The following is a 27713-nucleotide window of genomic DNA, read 5'->3' as shown; positions in this document are numbered from 1 at the left end:
ATTAGGTATTACTTATGACAATTTTGAGAGGGGCCTGGAACCTATCTCCCTCACTTCCCATTGACTTACATTATAAACTGGGTTTCAATTTACAACAGTTTCGATTTACAACCATTCCTTCTGGAACCTAACCCCGGCGTAAACTGAGGGCTACCTGTATTGAGCTTTGCTTTACACACAGATATACGATAAGGAAGCAAGTCAGTGTGAATAAAAGTGATTAAATAATGAGATCTGATATTAGCTTGAAGCTCAACCCATTGTAATAGGATGTGGTTAAAAAGCACAAAACTAGCTGATTCATATACATAAATAAACTTGAAAATGCAATTTCTCATACATTTTATACTCTGCAGCTGGTATAACAAGTCGTTGAAAATACATTAATTGGAAAACAATTTTACGGTGTACTGTCCCTTTAAAGGACCAGTCAATACAGTAGATTTGCATAATCAACAAATGCATGATAACAAGACAATGCAATAGCACTTAGTCTGAACTTCAAATGAATAGTAGATTTTTGTTAAATAAATTGCAAAGTTATCTCTATTTCCACTCCCCCTGTATCATGTGACAGCCATCAGCCAATCACAAATGCATATACGTATATGCTGTGAATTCTTGCACATGCTCAGTAGGAGTTGGCGACTCAAAAAGTGTAAATATAAAAAGACTGTGCACAGTTTTGTTAATGGAAGTAAATTGGAAAGTTGTTTAAATTTGCATGTTCTATCTGAATAATGAAGTTTAACTTTGACTTGAGTGTCCCTTTAAGTAATGTTGGATAAAGCAAGGGACATGCAAAAGAAAAAAATAGAATAATGGGCAAATTTATAGTTGTTGGGAGTGTGTACCTCCTTGTGTAGAGTCTATTTACAGCAGTGTCTCTCTTGGTGGCAGTCCTATGGGCAGTTTAAGCATAGCTGGGCATAAATGTTGTGTTCCAAGTTGGGGATATGTGGGTCTGAGGTTTTTTAATCGACACCAGGACCTAAACACTAAATTTAAAGCAGTGGGAGAGACAGTAGGTCAGATCCTAAACATGAGAGTTCTGCAAAATATTTGAAACTTGGGAGCTATGCTAAAATAATAATTGGACGTGATAAGAATTCCTAAAGACACCCCCTAGTCCTGACCTGGTATTTAAAGTAGCTGTCGTAAAAAGAATAAACAAAAAACAAATACATTAAGGGGCATTAGTCATCTCTTGCTTCTGAGTAAAAATTCTGATTTGACCCACAATCCATAGAGAGTCCAAAAGAGCAAATTCTGTAACCTAGGTTTTCAAAATGCTGCAAATTGCATAAAGCAGTTATTTGACTTGTAGCAATTGCAGGTTATATAATTTTATTTTTTGCCTCTTTAGATAGAGATTTACACCAAAGAAAAATGTCCATTTTTTAATAACCTTCAAAGAAGCAGCTGAATGTATAAAGGGTGTCATTACTTTCAAATATTGAAGCATCCAAGTGGGGTATAATCTATTTTCTATGTGTGTTACTGGCAGCCAGAGATTAAAACATCTTCCAAATTTGTTAATTTGGGTCAAATTATTAGTTCTTTTGTAAAATGAGGGTTAAAATTACAAACTTGCTTGTTTTATTGGCATCTTGTTGCTCAGAAGTGAAAAAAAAATATCTGACGACCTAGAGTAAGTTTAAGGTAGGTTCTAGAGAAGATACACAAACAAAAAAAGAGAGAAGCACTTAAACCAGTGGACAAACAAAGGGTAAAGCTTGTTCTATGGCTACTTTCCACTGCAGGATCAGCCTAATTTTGCCCCAAATGTGTCTTTCACAAAAAGGAACTTTCCTGAAGTATAGTAGTCCAGTTCCAAATTACCAGTCAATCTCTCAGAAAGAGACATCCCTCTAGGCACATTAGGCAATGGATCCACGGGGTCAATTTATTACAGTGCGACCGGACATGATACAAAGTAGCGTATCATGTCCGGTGCATACGCTGTCTGCATTTATCATTGCACCAGCAGTTCTTGTGAACTTCTGGTGCAATACCGCACCCAGGGGCGTGTCAATCAACCCGATTGTATTCGATCGGGTTGATTTCTGTCTGCCGCCTCAGAGTAGCCGGACAGTTTATGGAACTTGATAAATTGACCCCTAAGTCTTAATTCCTGCCATCACCCTTAGGGAGACAATTCTAGAGAGGAGCTTAGGTCATAGTTTTGGCGAGGCACCAATGTTGGACCCTCACATACTGTCCCCCACTTGTTTTCTACTGGTTTCCAGATTATTTTTGGAAAACAATTGTTAATTTAAAAAAAACAAAGACCTAGTTTTGGAGTTTGGTGTTAGCCGTGAAAACCAGCGTTAGAGGCTCCTAACGCTGGTTTTAGGCTACCGCCGGTATTTGGAGTCACTCAAAATAGGGTCTAACGCTCACTTTTCATCCGCGACTTTTCCATACCGCAGATCCCCTTACGTAAATTGCGTATCCTATCTTTTCAATAGGATCTTTCTAACTCCGGTATTTAGAGTCGTTTCTGAAGTGAGCGTTAGACATCTAACGACAAAACTCCAGCAGCAGGAAAAAAGTCAGTAGTTAAGAGCTTTCTGGGCTAACGCCGGTTTATAAAGCTCTTAACTACTGTGCTCTAAAGTACACTAACACCCATAAACTACCTATGCACCCCTAAACCGAGGTCCCCCCACATCGCCAACACTCGAATAATTTTTTTTAACCCCTAATCTGCCGACCGCCACCTACGTTATCCTTATGTACCCCTAATCTGCTGCCCCTAACACCGCCGACCCCTATATTATATTTATTAACCCCTAATCTGCCCCCCTCAACGTCGTCGGCAAAAGAGCTGAATTCTTTGGGGCATGCCCCGCAAAGGGCCCTGTTCAGGGTTGGTAAGGTAAAAGAGCTTTGAACTTTAGTTATTTAGAATAGGGTAGGGCATTTTTTTCTTTTGGGGGGCTTTGTTATTTTATTAGGGGGCTTAGAGTAGGTGTAATTAGTTTAAAATTGTTGTAATATTTTTCTTATGTTTGTAAATATTTTTTTATTTTTTGTAACTTAGTTCTTTTTTATTTTTTGTACTTTAGCAAGTTTATTTAATTGTATTTAATTGTAGGAATTGTATTTAATTAATTTATTGATAGTGTAGTGTTAGGTTAATTGTAGGTAATTGTAGGTAGTTTATTTAATTAATTTATTGATAGCATAGTGTTAGGTTTAATTGTAACTTAGGTTAGGATTTATTTTACAGGTAAATTTGTAATTATTTTAACTATTTTAGCTATTAAATAGTTCTTAACTATTTAATAGCTATTGTACCTGGTTAAAATAAATACAAAGTTACCTGTAAAATAAATATTAATCCTAAAATAGCTATAATATAATTATAATTTATATTGTAGCTATATTAGGATTTATTTTACAGGTAAGTATTTAGCTTTAAATAGGAATAATTTATTTAATAAGAGTTAATTAATTTCGTTAGATTAAAATTATATTTAATTTAGGGGGGTGTTAGTGTTAGGGTTAGACCTAGCTTTAGGGGTTAATACATTTATTAGAATAGCGGTGAGCTCCGGTCGGCAGATTAGGGGTTAATAATTGAAGTTAGGTGTCGGCGATGTTAGGGAGGGCAGATTAGGGGTTAATACTATTTATTATAGGGTTAGTGAGGCGGATTAGGGGTTAATAACTTTATTATAGTAGCGCTCAGGTCCGCTCGGCAGATTTGTAGGCAGGTGGAGGCGACGTTGTGGGGGGCAGATTAATAAATATAATATAGGGGTCGGCGATGTTAGGGAAGCAGATTAGGGGTACATAGGGATAATGTAAGTAGCGGCGGTTTACGGAGCGGCAGATTAGGGGTTAATAATAATATGCAGGGGTCAGCGATAGCGGGGGCGGCAGATTAGGGGTTAATAAGTGTAAGGTTAGGGGTGTTTAGACTCGGGGTACATGTTAGAGTGTTAAGTGCAGACGTAGAAAGGGTTACCGCATAGCAAACAATGGGGCTGCGTTAGGAGCTGAACGCGGCTTTTTTGCAGGTGTTTGGTTTTTTTTCAGCTCAAACAGCTCCATTGTTTCCTATGGGGGAATCGTGCACGAGCACGTTTTTGAGGCTGGCCGCGTCTGTAAGCAACTCTGGTATCGAGAGTTGAAGCTGCGTTAAAAATGCTCTACGCTCCATTTTTGGAGCCTAATGCAGCCATTCTGTGGACTCTCAATACCAGAGTTATTTTTATGGTGCGGCCAGAAAAAAGCTGGCGTTAGTTTTTCGGGTCGTTACCGACAAAACTCCAAATCTAGCCGACAAAAAAGCCAGAATGCATAATCCAGAATTTTTTACATTTTTATTTATCCCATCAAACTAAAAACAGTCTTTCGGTTTAGAAAGTCCTGCTGCTTATGGATTAATGAGAAGCAGTTAACATTTTTATTGTATTAAGAGCTTTTGAAATCACTTTATTTTATAGGGATTATGTCAGCCCTGTTATTAGTAAAGTGTGATAATTCCTCAGAGTTTCTTTTCATTTTTCTATAAAATTTATGTTTTCAGAACATAGCGTTTTTTGGGCTATATGACAATAAACAAAGGTTAGAACACACAGCTGGGAGCTACTAAGAGTCATGTAAGTGGTAAACATTCAGGGTATAGGTAGATACTTATTTAGTAAATTTAAATGAGTGATTTATTTGTAAGGTATCAGAACCGTAATGGTCTAAATGGACTTTTTAAGCCTTGATCTATGTCTTGTTTTGGCAGCTCTAGTACTTAAAGGACCACTATATACAGTACACTAGCACAACAAACAAATGCATAATAAAAAAATACATAATAAAAAGACAATGGGAATAAGTAGTAGATTTTTTTTCTGACAAATCACAAAATGTATATATGTATATACGGTGCACACCACATATACAGGATAGAGAGACTGACACACACACAGACTAGACACACTACACTCACACAGACAAAAAGCTGGATGCAAACACACACTCACTATACACACTACACACTACATAAAGAGGGAAAGAAAGACTGATGCACACAAACTAAACATACTAAACTCAAACCACACACACTACATACACAAACATTCGTATGCAAACATACACACAATACATACTACACTTACACTACACACTACATACACAGGACAGACAAACCAACACACACACAGACTATACAAACTACACTCACACTTCATACACAAACAGACATTCGTATGCAAACATACACACAATACATACTACACTTACACTACACACTACATACACAGGACAGACAAACCAACACACACAGAGACTATACAAACTACACTCACACTTCATACACACAGACATTCGTACGCAAACATACACACAATACATACTACACTTACACTACACACTACATACACAGGACAGACAAACCGACACACACACAGACTATACAAACTACGCTCACACTTCATACACAGACAGACAGATACAAACACACACATTATACACGCTACACTCAAACTACACACTGTACATACACAGGACCTGATATTCAAAAACTCGCCGCTTAGTTTTGACGGTATGGTGAGGACCTTAAAAAAATTTAGAAACGCAAATTTAATCTTGAGAAATGTTTATGATGCTATGTAGTGTTCTTTATGTGATACAGAAACTCCTACATTACAATACAAGGTCTAAAAAAATCCCAAAGATGTGTGATTTCTCTCCGTGCCGGGGAGGTTTTAAATATTAGTCCCAAAGACACACAGACGATACACACTACACTCACACTACACACCCACTACATACACAGTCACACACACTCACACACACTATACACAGACAAAAACTATGCACACTACACACACACAGTATATACACAGAAAGACACAATACACATATAAAGATAGACATTAACACACAGACTACACACTACACTTGCACTACACACATGCACAGACATACTGATGCACACAGATTATACACACTGCACTCAGTACATACACAGACATAGAAACACACACACTATACTCACACTACAAACACATACTTCATAGACAACCACACACAAACTATACACACTACTCTCACACTATATACACACACACTACAAACACACACTACATAGACAAACACACACACACTCACAAACTATGCACACTACTCTCACACTACACATGAACACTACATACACAGCAACACAGGCAAAAAAGTTTATACACACTACACTCACACTACACCCACATACGAACACAATACATAAACAGAGACGCAGACACAAAGATTATACAGACTGCACTTACACTACACAAACACTACATACACAGACTATACACACTACACTCATGCTACAAACACACTACACTCACACACATATATGGAAACTCTTTGGCAACCTCATGAATGTCTACAAATCTAGCCCTATGACTAGTAATATTGTAAAATTGTAAGGAAAATGTTTGCGCCATGCTTTCACAGCTTCCAAGATATATCAAGCAGCATTATATGCTATATGGATATTGTTAAAAAAAAAAAAAAAAAACATCCAGAACCAGGAAGATAAATAACTTTAATTGATAAATATTATTTTTGTAATCACTAAGGCCCTGATATTCAAAACCTTTCTGCTCAGGTGAGATATTCTAAAATGATCCTCCAGCACTGAGAGATCCCTATGAAATATTCAAAAGGCAGATTTTGCTTAACTTCTCTAAGGGGTCTTCCCTGCATTTCTGTATGTGAAGGAGAGACAAGTCCAGTGCAATATAGCACTGCATGACATGACAGTTCTGCTGCATTTACACTTTGTGCTTTCTATTTCATATCAATGTACGCTTCAGATTGCGTTTTATTACATTTAGAAATCTATTAAGGGCCAGATTACAAAAAGGATATCAGGTTTATGGCGGCTGTTTGCGCGCATCGGATGCAGCGCTTGTATTACAAGCTGAAACTAAATGTGAATATATATTATGGGGCATATTTATCAAGCTGTGTATGAAGCTTGATGCCCCGTGTTTCTGGCAAAACTTCTGTCTCGCCAGAAACACAAGTTATGAAGTAGTGGTCTAAAGACCACTGCACCATAACCTGTCCACCTGCTCTGAGGTGGCGGACAGACATAGCAAGACAGACATCGCCGGAAATCAATTGATTGACACCCCCTGCTAGCGGCCGTGAATCTGCAGGGGGCGGTATTGCACCAGCAGTTAACTGCTGGTGCAATGATAAATGCCGACAGCGATTTGCAGCGGACATGATCCGCATGATCTCTCTGTTAAGTTATTTTCAGACATTATTTAGAATGTAGTAGCATAACCATACACAACAGTACACATTTGATGCTGCCTATATTGCCACATTCATCATTGTATACTTTGATGTATTTAAATTTTCTCAGTCGTTTGGTCATTTGGCCGTTCTGTCCCCATGGAACACATATTTAAGTACATTGCAAACAACATTTCTAGTGTATGGTTTGTCAAAAAATAAAGGAAACAATTACAGAGATACCGTTCTCTTTATTGTACTCTTAGTTTTTTCCAAGTTAAAATGCATTTGCACACAACATTGCAGACATAGAAAAAGTTCAGAGAAGGGCCACAAAGCTAATAAGGGGAATGGAGAATTTAAGCTATGAGGATAAGCTAGCCAAACTGAGTCTATTTTCTCTAGAAAAAAGGCACTTGAGAGGTTACATGATTACTTTATATATATGTATTCAAGGCCCATATACAGAGATGGCAGAAGCTCTATTTATTACAAGAAAATTGTTTGTGACAAGAGGTCACAATTTAAGGCTGTAAGGAAAGGAGATTTAGGGGCCGAATTATCAAGCTCCACCCCCTTGTTTCCGGCGAGCCTTCAGGTTCGCCGGAAACAGAAGTTATGAAGCAGCGGTCTAAAGATCACTGCTCCATAACTTGTCCACCTGCTCTGATGCGGCGGACAGAAATCAACCCGATCTAATACGATCGGATTGATTGAGACCCCCTGCTAGCGGCCGATTGACTGCGATTCTGCAGGGAGTGGCATTGCGTATGCTGTCGGCATATACCGATGTGCAGCGGACATGATACGCTACATTGTATCATGTCAGTTTGCACATTAATAAATAGGCCCCTGAATCTCCTGCAACGAAAACATTTTTTCACTGTAAGAGCAATACAATTGTGGAACTAATTAACAAAGGAGGTAGTGAATGCCAATACCTTAGATACATTTAAAAAAATTGTTTGGATACATTTCTGGCTAGATACAGAATTCATGGATATAATTGCTTGTTTTAAATGGGTCACCTTTTAATGAGATTAATTTAAGCTCAAGCAGTGCTTTTTTAAGTATATCAGATTTGTATATGTTAAACTCGATCGACTTCTGTCTTTTTTCAACCTCATCTACTATGTAAATATTAGTAATGATATGTACATGGACAGTACTTTAAAGGTACATACATATGTAAATAACTATTATTTGTTTTGCAAAGTGCCTTTACCTTCAATAGCTCTTTTAAAGAAGACTTTGCAGCTTCCACAGGTAAGTACTCCATAATGACAGCCAGAAGCCTCATCCCCGCAAATTAGACAGATCTTCTGAGGGAAAGATTCGAACCCATACGGAGACCTTTGGTCAGCATCACTATCAGACCTTTAGATAAATAAATAAATAAAACATAAATACATTTATATATTATTAACTTTTACCTTTTTGCTAAATTAGTGCATTATATGTTTGCTTAAGAGTATCAAAGAGAAAGCACAAACATCACAATTAAACTTTCATGGTTCAGATAGTGCATTCAATTTTGAAAGACTTTTCACTGTACTTCTGTTATTAAAGGGACATTAAACCCAAATGTTTTCTTTCATGATTCAGATAGAGAATACAATTTTAAACAACATTCGAATTTACTTCTATTATCTAATTTGCTTCATTCTTTAAATATTCTTTTGAAGAAATAGCAATGCACATAGATGAGCCAATCACACGAGGCATCTATGTGCATCAACCAATCAGCAGCTACTTAGCCTATCTAGATATGCTTTACAGCAAAGGATATCAAGAAAATGAAGCAAATTAGATAATAGAAGTAAATAAGAAAGTTGTTTAAAATTGCATGCTCTTTCTAAATCATGAAAGAAAAAAATTGGGTTTCATGTCCCTTTAAATTTCTTGGTATCCCTTTTTGAAAAGCATACCTAGATAGGCTCAGACGCAGCAATGCACTGCTGGAAGCTAACTGATGATTGGTTTCTATACACACGTTGCTCACCAGTCCTAGGAGTGCATTGATGCTATGCAGCTGAATTTAATACAACAGAAATTTTAACCAAAACCTTACAAATTGAGCACAATGTTATCTAGATGGCCAACACAAACTAGCAGTCTCTTGATGTGAAAAGCTAATTAAAAAGCATGTGGCTGTAGTGACTTAGACACAGGCAGAAATTTAGAGGTTTAACTGTAATAAAGTATATTAATATAACAATGTTGGTTGTGCAAAGCTGGGGAATGGGTAGTAAAGGCATTGGGGCATATCTATCAAGCTCCGTATGGAGCTTGAAGCCCCGTGTTTCTGGCGAGCCTTCAGACTCGCCAGAAACACAAGTTAAGGAGCTGCGGTCTAAAGACCGCTGCTCCATAACCTGTCCGCCTGCTCTGAGCAGGCGGACAGACATTGCCACAATTCAACCCAATCGAGTACGATCAGGTTGATTGACATCCCCCTGCTGGCGGCCGCGAATCTGCAGGGGGCGGCGTTGCACCAGCAGCTCACAAGAGCTGCTGGTGCAATGCTGAATACAGAGAGCGTATTGCTCTCCACATTCAGCGAGGTCTATCGGACCTGATCCGTGCTGTCGGATCAGGTACAACAGACCTTTGTTAAATAGGTCTTTATATCTATATTTTTAAGCAATAACAATGTTGGTGTAGACTGCCCCTTTAAATTACAATACAGAGTAAAAATTGTATTGTTTAATCAATAAATTTGTTCTGCAAAAATCATATTTCTCTTGTAAGGTGTATCCAGTCCACGGGGTCATCCATTACTTGTGGGATATTCTCCTTCCCAAACTGCCACCCCCAGTCATTCTCTTGCAACTCTCGACAAGAAAGGAAGTATCAAGAGATATGTGGTGACTTAGTGTAATTTTACCTTCAATCAAGAGTTTGTACCGGCGTTGTACTGTTTTACTCTCAGGTAGAAATTAGAAGAAGAATTCTGCCTGGAGGTTTGATGATCTTAGCGGTTTGTAACTAAGGTCCATTGCTGTTCTCACACATAACTGAAGAATATGGGAAAACTTCAGTTGGGGGAACGGTCTGCAGATTACCTGCTTTGAGGTATGTTCAGCATTTTTATTTCTAGAGAGATGAATAAGTTCTAGAAAATGCTGAAAGAGCCTTGTGTATTTGAGGTAAGCCTGATGCAGTGATTTAACAGTGACTGGGATCATGCTTACAAAACAGGGTAATACTCATGTTAATATTCATATTACTTAGTGACAAAACGTTTACATGATTTCATAAATAGGACGTTTTTTCTCTGAGGGAGATAAATCTTTATTTGGGGCCTAGTTTCCACATGGCTAGTCAGATACTCCTAGGAGTATTTTCTTAAGGCCCCTCTGACATCCAGTACATGGTGGGAGGGGCCTATTTTAGCACTCTAACTGCACAGTTTTAATTCAGACTGAGACATCCAGCTTCCCTAGAGGAGTTCTCTGGCATCTGGGGACCATTTCAAAGGGGTTATTTCTGCACAAAATCGTATTTGAGGGCAGGTAGGAGCCTCAGCAGAGCTGTGGCAAGGTGCTCAATTGACTTTTAATGTTTTTTAAAGTTTTTCAATCCGGTTTGGGGCCTAAGGGGTTAATCATCCATTTGCAAGTGGGTGCAATGTTGCTTTAGTCCCTTACACACACTGTAAAAATTTCAAAGACTTTACTGTGTTTTTTAACTGTTTTGCAGTTTAAGTGCTAGTTTTTTTCTCTTAAAGGCACAGTAACGTTTTTGTTTAATTGCCATTTCACCTTTATTTGAAGTGTTTTCCAAGCTTGCTTGTCTCATTACTAGTCTGTTAAACATGTCTGACATAGAGGAAACTCCTTGTTCAATATGTTTGGAAGCCATGGTGGAACCCCCTCTTAGAATGTGTACCAAATGTACTGAAATTTCTATAAACTATAAAGACCATATTATGGAGCTTAAAGATTTATCTCCAGGGGATTCTCTGACTAAAAAGAGGAAGATTATGCCATCTAACTCTCCCCATGTGTCAGAACCTATAACTCCCGCTCAAGTGACGCCAAGTACATCTAGCGCGTCTAATTCTTTTACCTTATAGGACATGGCGGCAGTTATGAATGCTACCCTCTCAGAGGTATTCTCCAAACTGCCAGGGCTACAAGGAAAGCGAGACGGCTCTGGAGCTAGAACTAATACAGAGCTTTCTGACGCTTTAATGCCTGTGTCCGATATACCCTCACAATGCTCAGAGGCCGAGGCAGGTGAGCTTCTATCTGTGGGTGACATTTCAGACTCAGGGAAGGCGTTGCTTCAGTCTGATTCTGAAATGACAGCGTTTAAATTTAAGCTTGAACACCTCCGCTTATTGCTTAGGGAGGTTTTAGCGACTCTGGATGACTGTGACCCCATTGTGGTTCCAGAGAAATTGTGTAAAATGGACAAATACTTTGCAGTGCCTGTTTACACTGATGTTTTTCCAGTCCCTAAGAGGTTTTCAGAAATTATTACTAAGGAATGGGATAGACCAGGTGTGCCGTTCTCTCCCCCTCCTGCTTTCAAAAAGATGTTTCCCATAGATGCCGCCATATGGGACTCGTGGCAGACGGTTCCTAAGGTGGAGGGAGCAGTCTCTACCCTAGCTAAGCATACAACTATGCCCGTCGAGGACAGTTGTGCTTACCTAGATCCTATGGATAAAAAATTGGAGGGTCTCCTTAAGAAAATTTTTATACATCAAGGTTTTATTCTCCAGCCTCTTGCATGCATTGCCCCAGTTACTGCTGCAGCGGCTTTTTGGTTTGAGCCTCTTAAGGAGGCTCTACAGGTAGAGACCCCGTTAGACGATATTCTAGACAGGATTAAAGTTCTTAAGTTAGCTAACTCCTTTATTTCTGACGCCATTTTTCATTTAGCCAAGCTAACGGCTAAGAATTCAGGTTTTGCCATTTTGGCGCGTAGGGCGCTATGGCTTAAGTCCTGGTCAGCAGACATTACTTCAAAGTCTAAGCTTCTTAACATCCCCTTCAAGGGACAGACCCTATTCGGGCCCGGTCTGAAGGAGATCATTTCTGATATTACTGGAGGAAAAGGTCATGCCCTTCCTCAGGATAGGTCCAATAAGTTAAGGACCAAACAGAATAATTTTCGCTCCTTTCGAAACTTCAAGAGTGGCGTAGTTTCAGTTTCCTCTAATACAAAACAAGAGGAAAATTTCGCCCAGTCCAGACCAGTCTGGAGACCTAACCAGGCTTGGAACAAGGGGAAGCAGGCCAAGAAACCTGCGGCTGCCTCTAAGACAGCATGAAGGAGTAGCCCCAGATCCGGGACCGGATCTAGTGTGGGGCAGACTTTCTCTCTTCGCCCAGGCTTGGGCAAGAGACGTCCAGGATCCCTGGGCATTAGAGATTGTTTCCCAGGGATATCTTCTGGACTTCAAAGCTTCATCTCCAAAGGGGAGATTTCATCTCTCACAATTATCTGTAAACCAGATAAAGAGAGGAGGCATTCTTACGTTGTGTTCAAGACCTACTGGTTATGGGAGTGATACACCCAGTTCCAAGGGAGGAACAGGGGCAGGGCTTCTATTCAAATCTGTTTATAGTTCCCAAAAAAGAGGGAACTTTCAGACCAATCTTGGATCTCAAGATCCTAAACAAATTTCTCAGGGTCCCATCCTTCAAGATGGAGACTATCCGAACCATCCTCTCTATGATCCAGGAGGGTCAATATATGACTACAGTGGACTTAAAGGATGCTTATCTCCACATTCTGATTCACAAAGATCATCATCAGTTCCTCAGGTTCTTAGACAGGCATTACTAATTTGTGGCTCTTCCCTTCAGGTTAGCCACGGCACCAAGAATCTTTACAAAGGTTCTAGGGTCCCTACTGGCTTTTCTAAGGCCAAGGGGCATAGCGGTGGCTCCTTACCTAGACGACATTCTGATACAGGCGTCGACTTTTCAAATCGCCAAGTCCCATACGGACATTGTTCTGGCCTTTCTGAGGTCTCACGGGTGGAAGGTGAACGAACAAATGAGTTCTCTCTCCCCTCTCACAAGAGTTTCCTTCCTAGGAACACTGATAGATTCAGTAGAAATGAAAAATTTTCTGACAGAGGTCAGGTTATCAAAGCTTCTAACTTCCTGCCGTGCTCTTCATTCCACTTCTCGGCCATCAGTGGCTCAGTGTATGGAAGTAATCGGCCTAATGGTAGCGGCAATGGACATAGTTCCGTTTGCCCACCTACATCTCAGACCACTGCAACTTTGCATGCTCAATCAGTGGAATGGGATTACACAGATTTGTCCCCTCTGCTAAATCTGGATCAAGAGACCAGGGATTCTCTTCTCTGGTGGTTATCTCGGGTCCATCTATCCAGGGGAATGAGTTTCCGTAGGCCAGAGTGGACTATAGTGACGACAGATGCCAGCCTTCTGGGCTGGGGCGCAGTCTGGAACTCCCTGAAGGCTCAGGGTTCGTGGACTCAGGAGGAAGCCCTCCTTCCGATAAACATTCTGGAACTGAGAGCGATATTCAATGCTCTTCAGGCTTGGCCTCAACTAGCTGCGGTCAGGTTCATCAGATTTCAGTCGGACAATATCACGACTGTAGCCTATATCAACCATCAGGGGGGAACAAGAAGCCCCCTGGCAATGTTGGAGGTTTCAAAGATAATTCTATGGGCAGAGGTTCACTCTTGCCATCTCTCAGCTATCCATATCCCAGGAGTAGAGAACTGGGAGGCGGATTTTCTAAGTCGGCAGATTTTTCATCCGGGGGAGTGGGAGCTCCATCCGGAGGTATTTGCCCAGCTGATTCAACTATGGGGCAAACCAGAACTGGATCTGATGGTGTCTCGTCAGAACGCCAAGATTCCTTGTTACGGGTCCAGGTCAAGGGATCCCCAGGCAGCGCTGATAGATGCTCTAGCAGTGCCCTGGTCCTTCAGCCTGGCTTATGTGTTCCCACCATTTCCTCTCCTCCCTCGTCTGATTGCAAAGATCAAGCAGGAGAGAGCTTCTGTGATTTTGCTAGCACCTGCGTGGCCACGCAGGACTTGGTATGCAGATCTGGTGGACATGTCATCCCTTCCACCATGGACTCTGCCACTGAGGCAGGACCTTCTACTCCAAGGTCCATTCAAACATCCAAATCTAATTTCTCTGCGGTTGACTGCTTGGAGATTGAATGATTGATTTTATCAAAACTTGGTTTCTCCGAGTCGGTCATTGATACCTTAATTCAGGCTCAAAAGCCTGTCACCAGGAAAATCTATCATAAGATATGGTGTGAATATCTTCATTGGTGTGAATCCAAGGGTTACTCATGGAGTAAAGTCAGGATTCCTAGGATATTATCCTTTCTCCAAGAAGGATTTGAGAAGGGATTGTCAGCTAGTTCCTTAAAGGGACAGATTTCTGATCTGTCTATTCTTCTGCACAAGCGTTTGGCAGATGTTCCAGACGTTCAGGCATTTTGTCAGGCTTTAGTTAGAATCAAGCCTGTGTTTAAACCCGTTGCTCCGCCATGGAGTTTAAATTTAGTTCTTAAAGTTCTCCAAGGGGTTCCGTTTGAACCTCTGCATTCCATAGATATCAAGCTTTTATCTTGGAAAGTTCTGTTTTTGGTAGCTATCTCTTCGGCTCAAAGAGTTTCAGAGTTATCTGCCTTACAGTGTGATTCCCCTTATCTGATCTTCCATGCAGATAAGGTAGTTTTGCGTACTAAACCTGGGTTTCTTCCTAAGGTGGTATCTAATAAGAATATCAATCAGGAGATTGTTGTTCCGTCACTATGTCCTAATCCTTTTTCAAAGAAGGAACGTCTATTACACAATCTTAACGTGGTTCGTGCTTTAAAGCTTTATTTACAAGCTACTAAGGATTTTCGTCAAACATCTGCATTGTTTGTTGTCTACTCTGGACAGAGGAGAGGCCAAAAGGCTTCGGCATCTTCTCTTTCTTTTTGGCTGAGAAGCATTATCCGTTTAGCTTATGAGACTGCTGGCCAGCAGCCTCCTGAAAGAATTACAGCTCATTCCACTAGAGCGGTAGCTTCCACATGGGCTTTTAAAAATGAAGCCTCTGTTGAACAGATTTGTAAGGCGGCGACTTGGTCTTCGCTTCATACTTTTTCTAAATTCTACAAATTTGATACTTTTGCTTCCTCGGAGGCTATTTTTTGGAGAAAGGTCTTGCAGGCAGTGGTGCCTTCCGTTTAAGTTCCTGCCTTGTCCCTCCCTTCATCCGTGTCCTAAAGCTTTGGTATTGGTATCCCACAAGTAATGGATGAACCCGTGGACTGGATACACCTTACAAGAGAAAACAAAATGTATGCTTACCTGATAAATTTCTTTCTCTTGTGGTGTATCCAGTCCACGGCCCGCCCTGTCACTTTAAGGCAGGTGTTTTTTATTTTTAAACTACAGTCACCACTGCACCCTATAGTTTCTCCTTTTTCTTGCTTGTCTTCGGTCGAATGACTGGGGGTGGCAGTTAGGGGAAGAGCTATATAGACAGCTCTGCTTGGGGGTGTCCTCTTGCAACTTCCTGTTGGGAAGGAGAATATCCCACAAGTAATGGATGAACCCGTGGACTGGATACACCACAAGAGAAAGAAATTTATCAGGTAAGCATACATTTTGTTTTTATGAAGAAAAAAAATGACTTTCATATTGAAATAGTGCAGGAAAGAATCAAGTTAAAGGGACAGTTCCCCTCAAAACATTTTCTCCCCTTTAAATTGTTCCCAATGATCCATTTTACCTGCTAGAGTGTATTAAATTGTTTACAAGTAGCTCATTTAGTCCTATTTCAGCATATGAAATAGCTGATGTAGCCTGTGGTATCCTAACCTATGCTGAAAGTTTCTATACTGGAGTCTAGGCTATTGAAAAACCTAAGTAAACACTGCCAGCAGAAAAAATTACACTCCCATTGGGGTGCATTATAGTTAAGTAATAAAAATATAGTTTTCCATTGTTCTCTCTTAAGTATTGAGCTTTAGTTTTCTAGAAAAATATAAGTTAAGGAAGCAAGTCTGTGTACACAAAGTGATAACATAATAAGATCTGATATCACCTGATACTCAACCCATTGCAATGCGCTGTAGTTTAAAAGCGCAAAACCAGCTACTTCATATACACAAATAAACCTGAAAATACAATTTCTCAAATATTTTATACTCTGCAGCTGGTATAACAAGTCATTGAAAATACATTAATATAAAAACATTTTTACTGTGTACTGTCCCTTTAAGGTACACACTAAAAACTGTAATAAAAACAACACAGCACATGCAGAAAATGCAATAAAATTCATTTTTATAATACACATGAAATTAAAGGCGATTGAAAGGTACTTTACACTAACAGCAGAGTAATCTGAATTGTATTGGCTGCAGGGATTCATTTTTAATGTGCGCCCCCCGCTAACTTTGCTCTATCCAGTTTTGATAGAATTCCCTGAGGGCAGCCCCTGTGAATGGAAAATCCCATCTGACACAGCAAAGATTTTAGAATTGGGTCCCTTTTGTTTTGTTTTTTTTTTAAATGTGCTTTCTACCACGCTCCCTAGAAAAGCCAAAAAACATCTGCAAGTCAAATGGATTAGACAATTTGCAGCATTTGAAAACTTAGGTGTCGATTTATGAAGCAGCGGATGCTGCTTCGACCTTCATCGCTTCAGGTCTGCCTGAAGCGGAAGTTAAGAAGCCGTGGTCATAAGATCGCTGCTCCTTAACTCATCCGCCACCTCTGAGGTGGCGGACAGCAATCAGCCCGATCAGATACGATAGTGTTGAGTTGGTAAAGCTCTGCATCTTTATACTGGACGCTGCCATCTTGGGAAGTACATACACAGATCAGTGATGTTGGCGTTTTTTAAACAGTTTTACCCGTGGGTTAGCTTACACAATATAAAGCAGAGCTGTTATGTTTGTGCTGTTTTTTTACCCAGCAGAAAAGTTACATATGAAAATAAAAAAAAGTGTCAGTAATAATATATACACCCTCTGCAAAAATGTTCAGCTCCTGTATTGTGCCCCGTATTGTGCTCTATATTGTGCTCTTTGTTGTGCTCTGTATTGTGCTCTGCATTGTGCTCTGTATTGTGCTCTATATTGTGCTCTGTATTGTGCTCTGTTTTGTACTCTGTATTGTGCTCTGTATTGTGCACTGTATTGTGCTCTGTATTGTGCTCTGTATTGTGCTCTGTATTGTGCTCTGTATTGTGCTCTATATTGTGCTCTGTATTGTGCTCTGTATTGTGCACTGTATTGTGCTCTATATTGTACTCTGTATTGTGCTCTGTATTGTGCACTGTATTGTGCTCTATATTGTGCTCTGTATTGTGCTCTATATTGTGCTCTGTATTGTGCTCTGTATTGTGTTCTGTATTGTGCTCCGTATTGTGCTCTGTATTGTGTTCTGTATTGTGCTCCATATTGTGCTCCATATTGTGCTCTGTATTGTGCTCTGTATTGTGTTCTGTATTGTGCTCCATATTGTGCTCTGCATTGTGCTCTGTATTGTGCTCTGTATTGTGTTCTGTATAGTGTTATGTATTGTGCTCTGCATTGTGCTCTATATTGTACTCTGTATTGTGCTCTGTATTGTACTCTGTATTGTGCTCTGTATTGTGCTCTATATTGTGTTCTGTATTGTGCTCTGTATTGTGCTCCGTATTGTGCTCTGTATTGTGCTCCGTATTGTGCTCTGTATTGTGCTCTGTATTGTGCTCCGTATTGTGCTCTGTATTGTGCTCTGTATTGTGCGCTGTATTGTGTTCTGTATAGTGCTCTGTTTTGTACTCTGTATTGTGCCATTAGAAAAAAATGCTGCTAGTACAAATTATTACAGTTTCAGTGGCATATACGTACATATGCTGCGAGTGCCTGTGAACCAGTATTCACCGCTGGCAAACAGTAACTTTTACTAGAAGTTTTTTTGCTAATGGAACTATACTACAAAAATGCTTTTATTTAAATTTGTGCGCCAAAGCACGTTTCAGTTCTGACCTTCCTACTATCCCTTTAAACTGCTGTGTACTATAGTAGCAGGATTACAACTACAGAGTCAGTTGGTAAAGCTCTGCATCTTTATACTGGACGCTGCCATCTTGGGAAGTACATACACAGATCAGTGATGTTGGCGGTTTTTAAACAGTTTTACCTGTGGATTAGTTTCCACAATATAAAGCAGAGCTGTTACGTTTGTGCTGTTTTTTTTACACGGTAGAAAAGTTACATATGAAAATAAAAAAAGTGTCAGTAATAATATATACACCCTCTGCAAAAATGTTCAGCTCCTGTATTGTGCTCTGTATTGTGCTCTGTATTGTGCTCTGTATTGTGCACTGTTTTGTGCTCTGTATTGTGCTCTGCATTGTGCTCTGTATTGTGCTCTGTATTGTACTCTGTATTGTGCTCTGTATTGTGCACTGTATTGTGCTCTGTATTGTGCTCTGTATTGTGCTCTATATTGTGTTCTGTATTGTGCTCTGTATTGTGCTCTGTATTGTGTTCTGTATTGTGCTCTGTATTGTGCTTTGTATTGTGCTCTGTATTGTGCTCTCTATTGTGCTCTGTATTGTGCTCTGTATAGTGCTCTGTATTGTGCTCTGTATTGTGTTCTGTATTGTGCTCCATATTGTGTTCTGTATTGTTTTCTGTATTGTGCTCCGTATTGTGCTTCGCATTGGGCTCTGTATTGTGCTCTGTATTGTGTTCTGTATTGTGCTCTGCATTGTGCTCTGTATTGTGCTCTATATTGTGCTCTGCATTGTGCTCTATATTGTGCTCTGTATTGTGTTCTGTACTGTGTTCTGTATTGTGCTCTATATTGTGCTCTGTATTTTGTTCTGTTTTGTGCTCTGTATTGTGCTCCATATTGTGCTCTGAATTGTGCTCTGTATTGTGTTCTGTACTGTGTTCTGTATTGTGCTCTATATTGTGCTCTGTATTTTGTTCTGTTTTGTGCTCCGTATTGTGCTCCGTATTGTGCTCTGTATTGTGCTCTGTATTGTGCTCTATATTGTGCTCTATATTGTGCTCTGTATTGTACTCTGTATTGTGCTCTGTATTGTACTCTGTATTGTGCTCTGTATTGTGCTCTATATTGTGTTCTGTATTGTGCTCTGTATTGTGCTCCGTATTGTGCTTTGTATTGTGTTCTGTATAGTGCTCTGTATTGTACTCTGTATTGTGCTCTGTATTGTGTTCTGTATAGTGCTCTGTATTGTGCTCTCTATTGTGCTCCGTATTGTGCTCTGTATTGTGTTCTGTATAGTGCTCTGTATTGTACTCTGTATTGTGCTATGTATTGTGTTCTGTATAGTGCTCTGTATTGTGCTCTCTATTGTGCTCTGTATTGTGCTCTGTATAGTGCTCTGTATTGTGCTCTGTATAGTGCTCTGTATTGTGCTCTGTATTGTGCTCTGTATAGTGCTCTGTATTGTGCTCTGTATTGTGCTCCATATTGTGCTCTGCATTGTGCTCTGTATTGTGCTCTGTATTGTGCTCTGTATTGTGTTCTGTATTGTGCTCCATATTGTGCTCTGCATTGTGCTCTGTATTGTGCTCTGTATTGTGTTCTGTATAGTGTTCTGTATTGTGCTCTGCATTGTGCTCTATATTGTGCTCTGTATTGTGCTCTGTATTGTGCTCTGTATTGTGCTCTATATTGTGTTCTGTATTGTGCTCTGTATTGTGCTCCGTATTGTGCTCTGTATTGTGCTCCGTATTGTGCTCTGTATTGTGCTCTGTATTGTGCTCCGTATTGTGCTCTATATTGTGTTCTGTATTGTGCTCTGTATTGTGCTCCGTATTGTGCTCTGTATTGTGCTCTGTATTGTGTTCTGTATAGTGCTCTGTTTTGTACTCTGTATTGTGCCATTGGAAAAAAATGCTGCTAGTACAAATTATTACAGTTTCAGTGGCATATACGTACATATGCTGCGAGTGCCTGTGCACCAGTATTCACGGCTGGCAAACAGTAACTTTTACTAGAAGTTTTTTTGCTAATGGAACTATACTACAAAAATGCTTTTATTTAAATTTGTGCGCCAAAGCACGTTTCAGTTCTGACCTTCCTACTATCCCTTTAAACTGCTGTGTACTATAGTAGCAGGATTACAACTACAGAGTCAGTTGGTAAAGCTCTGCATCTTTATACTGGACGCTGCCATCTTGGGAAGTACATACACAGATCAGTGATGTTGGCGGTTTTTAAACAGTTTTACCTGTGGATTAGTTTCCACAATATAAAGCAGAGCTGTTACGTTTGTGCTGTTTTTTTACACGGTAGAAAAGTTACATATGAAAATAAAAAAAGTGTCAGTAATAATATATACACCCTCTGCAAAAATGTTCAGCTCCTGTATTGTGCTCTGTATTGTGCTCTGTATTGTGCTCTGTATTGTGCTCTGTATTGTGCTCTATATTGTGCTCTGTATTGTGCTCTGTATTGTACTCTGTATTGTGCTCTGTATTGTGCACTGTTTTGTGCTCTGTATTGTGCTCTGCATTGTGCTCTGTATTGTGCTCTGTATTGTGCACTGTATTGTGCTCTGTATTGTGCTCTGTATTGTGTTCTGTATTGTGCTCTGTATTGTACTCTGTATTGTGCTCTGTATTGTGTTCTGTATTGTGCTCTGTATTGTGCTTTGTATTGTGCTCTTTATTGTACTCTGTATTGTGCTCTGTATTGTGCTCTGTATAGTGCTCTGTATTGTGCTCTGTATTGTGTTCTGTATTGTGCTCCATATTGTGTTCTGTATTGTTTTCTATATTGTGCTCCGTATTGTGCTCCGCATTGGGCTCTGTATTGTGCTCTGTATTGTGTTCTGTATTGTGCTCTGCATTGTGCTCTGCATTGTGCTCTGTATTGTGCTCTATATTGTGCTCTGCATTGTGCTCTATATTGTGCTCTGTATTGTGTTCTGTACTGTGTTCTGTATTGTGCTCTATATTGTGCTCTGTATTTTGTTCTGTTTTGTGCTCTGTATTGTGCTCCATATTGTGCTCTGAATTGTGCTCTGTATTGTGTTCTGTACTGTGTTCTGTATTGTGCTCTATATTGTGCTCTGTATTTTGTTCTGTTTTGTGCTCCGTATTGTGCTCTGTATTGTGTTCTGTATTGTGCTCTGTATTGTGCTCTATATTGTGCTCTATATTGTGCTCTGTATTGTACTCTGTATTGTGCTCTGTATTGTGCTCTATATTGTGCTCTGTATTGTACTCTGTATTGTGCTCTGTATTGTGCTCTATATTGTGTTCTGTATTGTGCTCCGTATTGTGCTCCGTATAGTGCTCAGTATTGTGCTCAGTATTGTGCTCTCTATTGTGCTCCGTATTGTGCTCTGTATTGTGTTCTGTATAGTGCTCTGTATTGTACTCTGTATTGTGCTATGTATTGTGTTCTGTATAGTGCTCTGTATTGTGTTCTCTATTGTGCTCTGTATAGTGCTCTGTATTGTGCTCTGTATTGTGTATTGTGTTCTGTATTGTGCTCTGTATAGTGCTCTGTATTGTGCTCTATATTGTGCTCTGTATTGTGCTCTGTATTGTGATCTGTCTTGTGTTCTGTATTGTGCTCTGTATTGTGCTCTGTTTTGTGCTCTGTATAGTGCTCTATATTGTGCTCTGTATTGTGCTCTGTATTGTACTCTGTATAGTGCTCTGTATTGTGTTCTGTATTGTGCTCTGTATTGTGCTCTGTATTGTGCTCCATATTGTGCTCTGTATTGTGCTCCATATTGTGCTCTGTATTGTGCTCTGTATTGTGCTCTGTATTGTGTTCTGTATTGTGCTCTATATTGTGCTCTGTATTGTGCTCTGTATTGTGTTCTGTATTGTGTTCTGTATTGTAGTCTGTATTGTGTTCTGTATTGTGCTCCGTATTGTGCTCTGTATTGTGCTCTGTATTGTGCTCTGTATTGTGTTCTGTATTGTGCTCTATATTGTGCTCTGTATTGTGTTCTGTATTGTGTTCTGTATTGTGCTCTGTATTGTGCTCTGTATTGTGTTCTGTATTCTGCTCCGTATTGTGCTCTGTATTGTTCTCCGTATTATGCTCTGTATTGTGCTCTGTATTGTGTTCTGTATTGTGTTCTGTATTGTGCTCTGTATTGTGATCCATATTGTGCTCTGTATTGTGTTCTGTATTGTGCTCTGTATTGTGTTCTGTATTGTGCTCTGTATTGTGTTCTGTATTGTGCTCCGTATTATGCTCTGTATTGTGCTCTGTATTGTTCTCTGTATTATGCTCTGTGTTGTGCTCTGTATTGTGTTCTGCATTGTGTTCTGTATTGTGCTCTGTATTGTGCTCTGTATTGTGCTCTGTATTGTGCTCCGTATTATGCTCTGTATTGTGCTCTGTATTGTGCTCTGTATTGTGCTCTGTATTGTTCTCCGTATTATGCTCTGTATTGTGTTCTGTATTGTGTTCTGTATTGTGCTCCGTATTGTGCTCTGTATTGTGTTCTGTATTGTGCTCTGTATTGTGTTCTGTATTGTGCTCTGTATTGTGCTCTGTATTGTGCTCCGTATTATGCTCTCTATTGTGCTCTGTATTGTGCTCTGTATTATGCTCTGTATTGTGCTCTGTATTGTGTTCTGTATTGTGTTCTGTATTGTGCTCTGTATTGTGCTCCGTATTGTGCTCTGTATTGTGCTCTGTATTGTGCTCCGTATTGTGCTCTGTGTTGTGTTCTGTATAGTGTTCTGTATTGTGCTCTGTATTATGCTCTGTATTGTGCTCTGCAATTTTAAACAACTTGCTTATTGACTTCTATTATCAAATTGTCTATATTTCTTGTTATCCTTTGTTGAAAAGCAGAAATGTAAGTTCAGGAGCGTGCACGTGTCTGCACCACTATATAGCAGCAGTTTTGCAAGAATGTTATACATTAGTGAGAGCACTAGATGGCAGCACTATTTCCTGTTATGTAATGCTCCAGACACCTATCTAGATATCTCTTCAACAAAAAACAACATGAGAACAGTGCACATTTGATAGTAGAAGTAAAAACAAAACATTTCATGTCCCTTTAAACATAAGCAGTCACTGGAAGAGAAAGAACATGAAGGTGTTTATGGGGTAAAGTAGAATATATCTGTTTTCTGCAGGTTAAAGCAGGATGGGGGCCCCTTGTCTACCTCTTACTTAACCTTTAATGCTCCTGGCCTTGGAAATTGGGAAAAACTGCCCCCGCATGTTGATCTAAATTATATTGTACATAAGTCTACTCTAAGGGGCGATTTATCAAGCTGCAGTGGACAGGGGCGCACATACGTGCCCCTGTTCGCCGCAGCTCGCCTCTGGCGGGCTGAATTCCCCTGGCGGAATTTAGCATTGCACACTAGTGCTATTTTGCATTTGCGTGCAATCTTGCCCCCTGCACGCACACAGCCAATCACGCGCGGGCAGGAACTTTCGATCTCCACGGTCGGAATATATCGGGGAAATTGAAATTCGCCACTTTAGAGGTGGTGAAAGATTAGGAAAGCAGCTGTCTGATGACCGCTGCTTGTTAAATACGGCGTGCAGGTTCTCTTGTGAGAACCTGCAGTCGTATGGGGTCGAAAGTTTTGCGACCCCATTGCGTTTAAATATATCCACTGAAACATCTATAAAGATTACAGTGCAAATCAAATTACAATATGTTTTGCAGAAAACACGTAAATTATTGTATATATACTGAAGAAATTTACATATTTAAAGGGATATTTTCTTTCATGATTCATAGAGCAGAGACTTTTCAAAACCTTTACAATTTAATATAATCATATTTGCTTCATTCTCTTGGTATCCTTTGTTAATGAGGTGCAGCAATGAACTAATGGGAGCTAGCATAACACAAAAGGTAAGTCAATGACAAAAATGTGCAACCACCAATCAGCACCTAGCTATCAATGTTAGATATCAGATAACTTAAGTGATTTTGAAAGTTAAAATTACTTGATCTATCTGAATTATGAAAATTTAATTTTGAATGAATTGTCCCTTTAAAGGGACACTGAACCCAAATTTTTTCTTTTGTAATTCAGAAAGAGCATGCAATTTTAAGCAACTTTCTTATTTACTCCTATTATCAATTTTTCTTCGTTCTCTTTATTTGAAAAATAAGGCATCTAATCTTTGTTTGGGTTCAGTACTCTGGACAGCACTTTTTTATTGGTGGATGAATTTATCCACCAATCAGCAAGGACAACCCAGGTTGTTCACCAAAAATGGGCCGGCATCTAAACTTACATTCTTGCATTTCAAATAAAGATACCAAGAGAATGAATTAAATGTGATAATAGGAGTAAATTAGAAAGTTGCTTAAAATGTCATGCTCAATCTGAATCACGAAAGAAAAAAATTGGGTACAGTGTCCCTTTAACCAAACATTACAGCAACATTTTCTTTGAAAGGTTGAAGTGGCTGAAGAAAACAAGACTAAAATCTACAGTCTGGATATTACAACTGCTGCTAAAATAGAGTTGCTTTACAATAAGCTATGTATAGGTCATCTAAATATTTTGGTTGGTGTCTATGGCCAGGCAGATAAGTAGATGTGGACTCCACCAATAGCACAATAGACTTACATTTTTTTTATCAACAAGTTGCTATAGGTAGGTCATCAAAATATAGTGTCTCTTCTGGTTGGTGTCTATGACCAGACAGGTAAAGAAATTCTGACACCAGCTGCTCTAAAATAAGGAATGACTCTCATGTTGGTGCTATAGCTCTGTATCCATAACCATGACTTGGGAAACATCACTATAAATTATTACTGTGGTTCCCATGAGCACGAAAACTCAATTCATTCTAAAAGCAACCTGATCCCTAACCACTGTTAAGTCTAACCATAATCACATCTCACAAAAATACCCCACTTGATCCCTCTATCCAAACCTTTAAATCTTAAACTCACCTACATGATTCACCATTTAGTAAATATAACCTTCTGTAAAACCCTACCTTCAGTAACACTCAGCTTATACCAATGATTTTATAGTCCTATACAACTTTTTGTTGTTGTTAGCTCCTTAAAAAGAAAATCACCATCAACGTAAAAAAAATATTTTCTCTCTCCTAGGGAATCTACCACTTGTTCAACTGCCATTTACTGATATCAAAGCAAAATGTCTTGCCTCCAACCACAAATGAGTGCTGTGGCCCCTACCCTATGCACTCAAGCAGGAGTTTCTCTACACAAAATTCTAGGCCCATTTTATTGGGTTTCACATTGGAGCAGCCATCATAACTTACTGAATGCAGTGACCCAACATTTTTCTTATGTAATTCATATAGACCATGCAATTTTAAACAGCTTTCTAATTTAATCTATTATTATTTTTCTTTGTTCTTTTGGTATCTTTGCTTGAACAGCAGGGACCTAAGCTCAGGAGCCAGCCCATTTCTGAGCACTATATGGCAACAGTTTTGCAAGAATGGTATCCATTTGCAAGAGCACTAAATAGCAGCACTATTTCCTGTCATGTAGTTCTCCAGATCCCTACCTAAGTACACAGAATATCATGGAACAAAGTCAATTTGATAATAGAAGTAAAATGAAAATGTTTTTAAAATGAAAAGCTCTGTCTGAATCACAAAAGAAACATTTTGGGTTTTATATACATTTTTTTTTTGTCCCACACTCCCTAGAGAAAATGCTGCAAACTGTCTAAACCAGGTATTTGATTTAAAGCATTTAAAAGTTACATAATATGCTTTTTGGCACAATGTTAAAGGGACACTGAACTCAAATTTCTTCTTTTGTGATTCAGATAGAGCATGCAATTTTAAGCAACTTTCTAATTTACTCCTATTAGCAAACGTTCTTCATTCTCTTGGTATCTTTATTTGAAAAGCAAGAATGTAAGTTTAGATGCCGGCCTATTTTTGGTGAACAACCTGGGTTGTTTTTGCTGATTGGTGGATAAATGAATCCACCAATAAACAAGTGCTGTCCAGGGTTTTTCAAATAAAGATAGCAAGAGAACAAAGAAAAATTGATAATAGGAGTAAATTAGAAAGTTGCTTAAAATTGCATGCTCTATCTGAATCACAAAAGAAAAAAAAATGGGTTCAGTATCCCTTTAATGTTACCATCTACAAGGTGGAAAAGCACATTCAAATTTCTTAACATTTTATCTACAACCTAATTTGTTTAACATAAGCTATACATTATGCCAAATTAACATGATTTAACTATAAATATTTGATTTTTGTTTGATACTTCTGTGGGTGTTCTTATATGCCCTACAAAGAAAACTCAATCTGTATTTTTTTTTTTTTTTTTTTTTACTAAAACCAGCATTACTTCTCTAAACCCCTGTCAAAATGTCCCCAAAAATTATTTGTTGTAGGCCCACAAGAGGTACAACAAAATAATTCCCATTTCAAAACCCAATCAATACATTTTGTCAAACTTGTTTCATATCACTACTAAAAATATCTGGAATTTCTCAGAATCAGATAGCTTACAACCTTTAACAACTATAGGAAGGGAAATTAATCTCCAGAGAATTGTAAACCACTTGATTAAAACAGGAATAGCTTATTATTATTAGGTAAATACACAACATGTATTTAAAGAGACATGGAAATTAGAAAACAGGGCAAATTGTTTTCAGTTAAATTTATGTTAAAATGTTATTTTAAATCTTACTCCCTCTATTTTGCAGTGTCAAATATGTGCTGATAAATATAGATTTCCATCCAGAACTATTAGTTAAAATGCGTATATAGACCATCTTGCACAGGATGAGAGGTAAAAAAAAATTTTATGATACAGTTTAAATAATTCATGTTTCAGTAATAAAACTATACAGTAGTGTTTTAGTAAAATGAGGACAACAATAAGACTTTTTAACAGTTCCTTTACTGACTAACTTTAATTATTATAATGACAATAAAATGAAAATGTTGCTAAAAAATATTTTGTCTGTCAATGTAAAGTATTTATTTGAAAATTCTTTAGATTTTCCACATTTTCATCCATAAAGACAGATCCCCCCCCCCCCCACACACACACACACAACACACATACCATATTGCTGTTTAGCTGTCATCAAGTTAGAAAAATAATTTGGGTTTCTGCTTTGTTACAACAGTAATTTTGTTATTCCCAAAGCAGAATCAAAATAGGCTACATTACAGTCCAAACACTGCCAGAAAGCATAATTCAGTATTATAAACAGGATACACAGGGAATATGTAATGTAGGTAGGCTAATATGTTTAGCAATTACACAAATATACAGTTTGTGAAAACTATTCAATAATGGCATACACAGGCGCATGCTTTATATTAATACAGTTTTTGTTTCATTAAAAAAAGTTTCTGTGAATTTGTAGCAACCAGATTTTTACACAATTATGGATACATTTTTTCCAATAATATATAGTACTTTCAGTAAACACTGTTACTTTTATACATTGTCTCTTAATGGAAATTTCTTTTTTAAATAAATGTATAGAATAAAAAAAAAAGATGTTTTGTT

At 38.8% G+C, this 27713-nt stretch overlaps 1 protein-coding gene across 1 annotated transcript in view; it reads right to left on the bottom strand.

Moving 5' to 3' along the window:
- The window catches only part of PGR (progesterone receptor), a 243421-nt gene that overhangs the window by 213792 nt on the left and 1916 nt on the right, over positions 1-27713 (bottom strand). The window contains exon 2 of the mRNA XM_053708588.1: positions 8465-8616. Coding sequence (XP_053564563.1) covers positions 8465-8616 — 152 coding nt within the window. The remainder of the gene's footprint in view (positions 1-8464; positions 8617-27713) is intronic.

This window comes from Bombina bombina, chromosome 3, assembly GCF_027579735.1.
Source record: "Bombina bombina isolate aBomBom1 chromosome 3, aBomBom1.pri, whole genome shotgun sequence".
Classification (NCBI taxonomy): Eukaryota; Metazoa; Chordata; class Amphibia; order Anura; family Bombinatoridae; genus Bombina; species Bombina bombina.
Note: the sequence above shows the minus strand (reverse complement) of the source record. Positions and strands in the feature narration are given on the sequence as shown.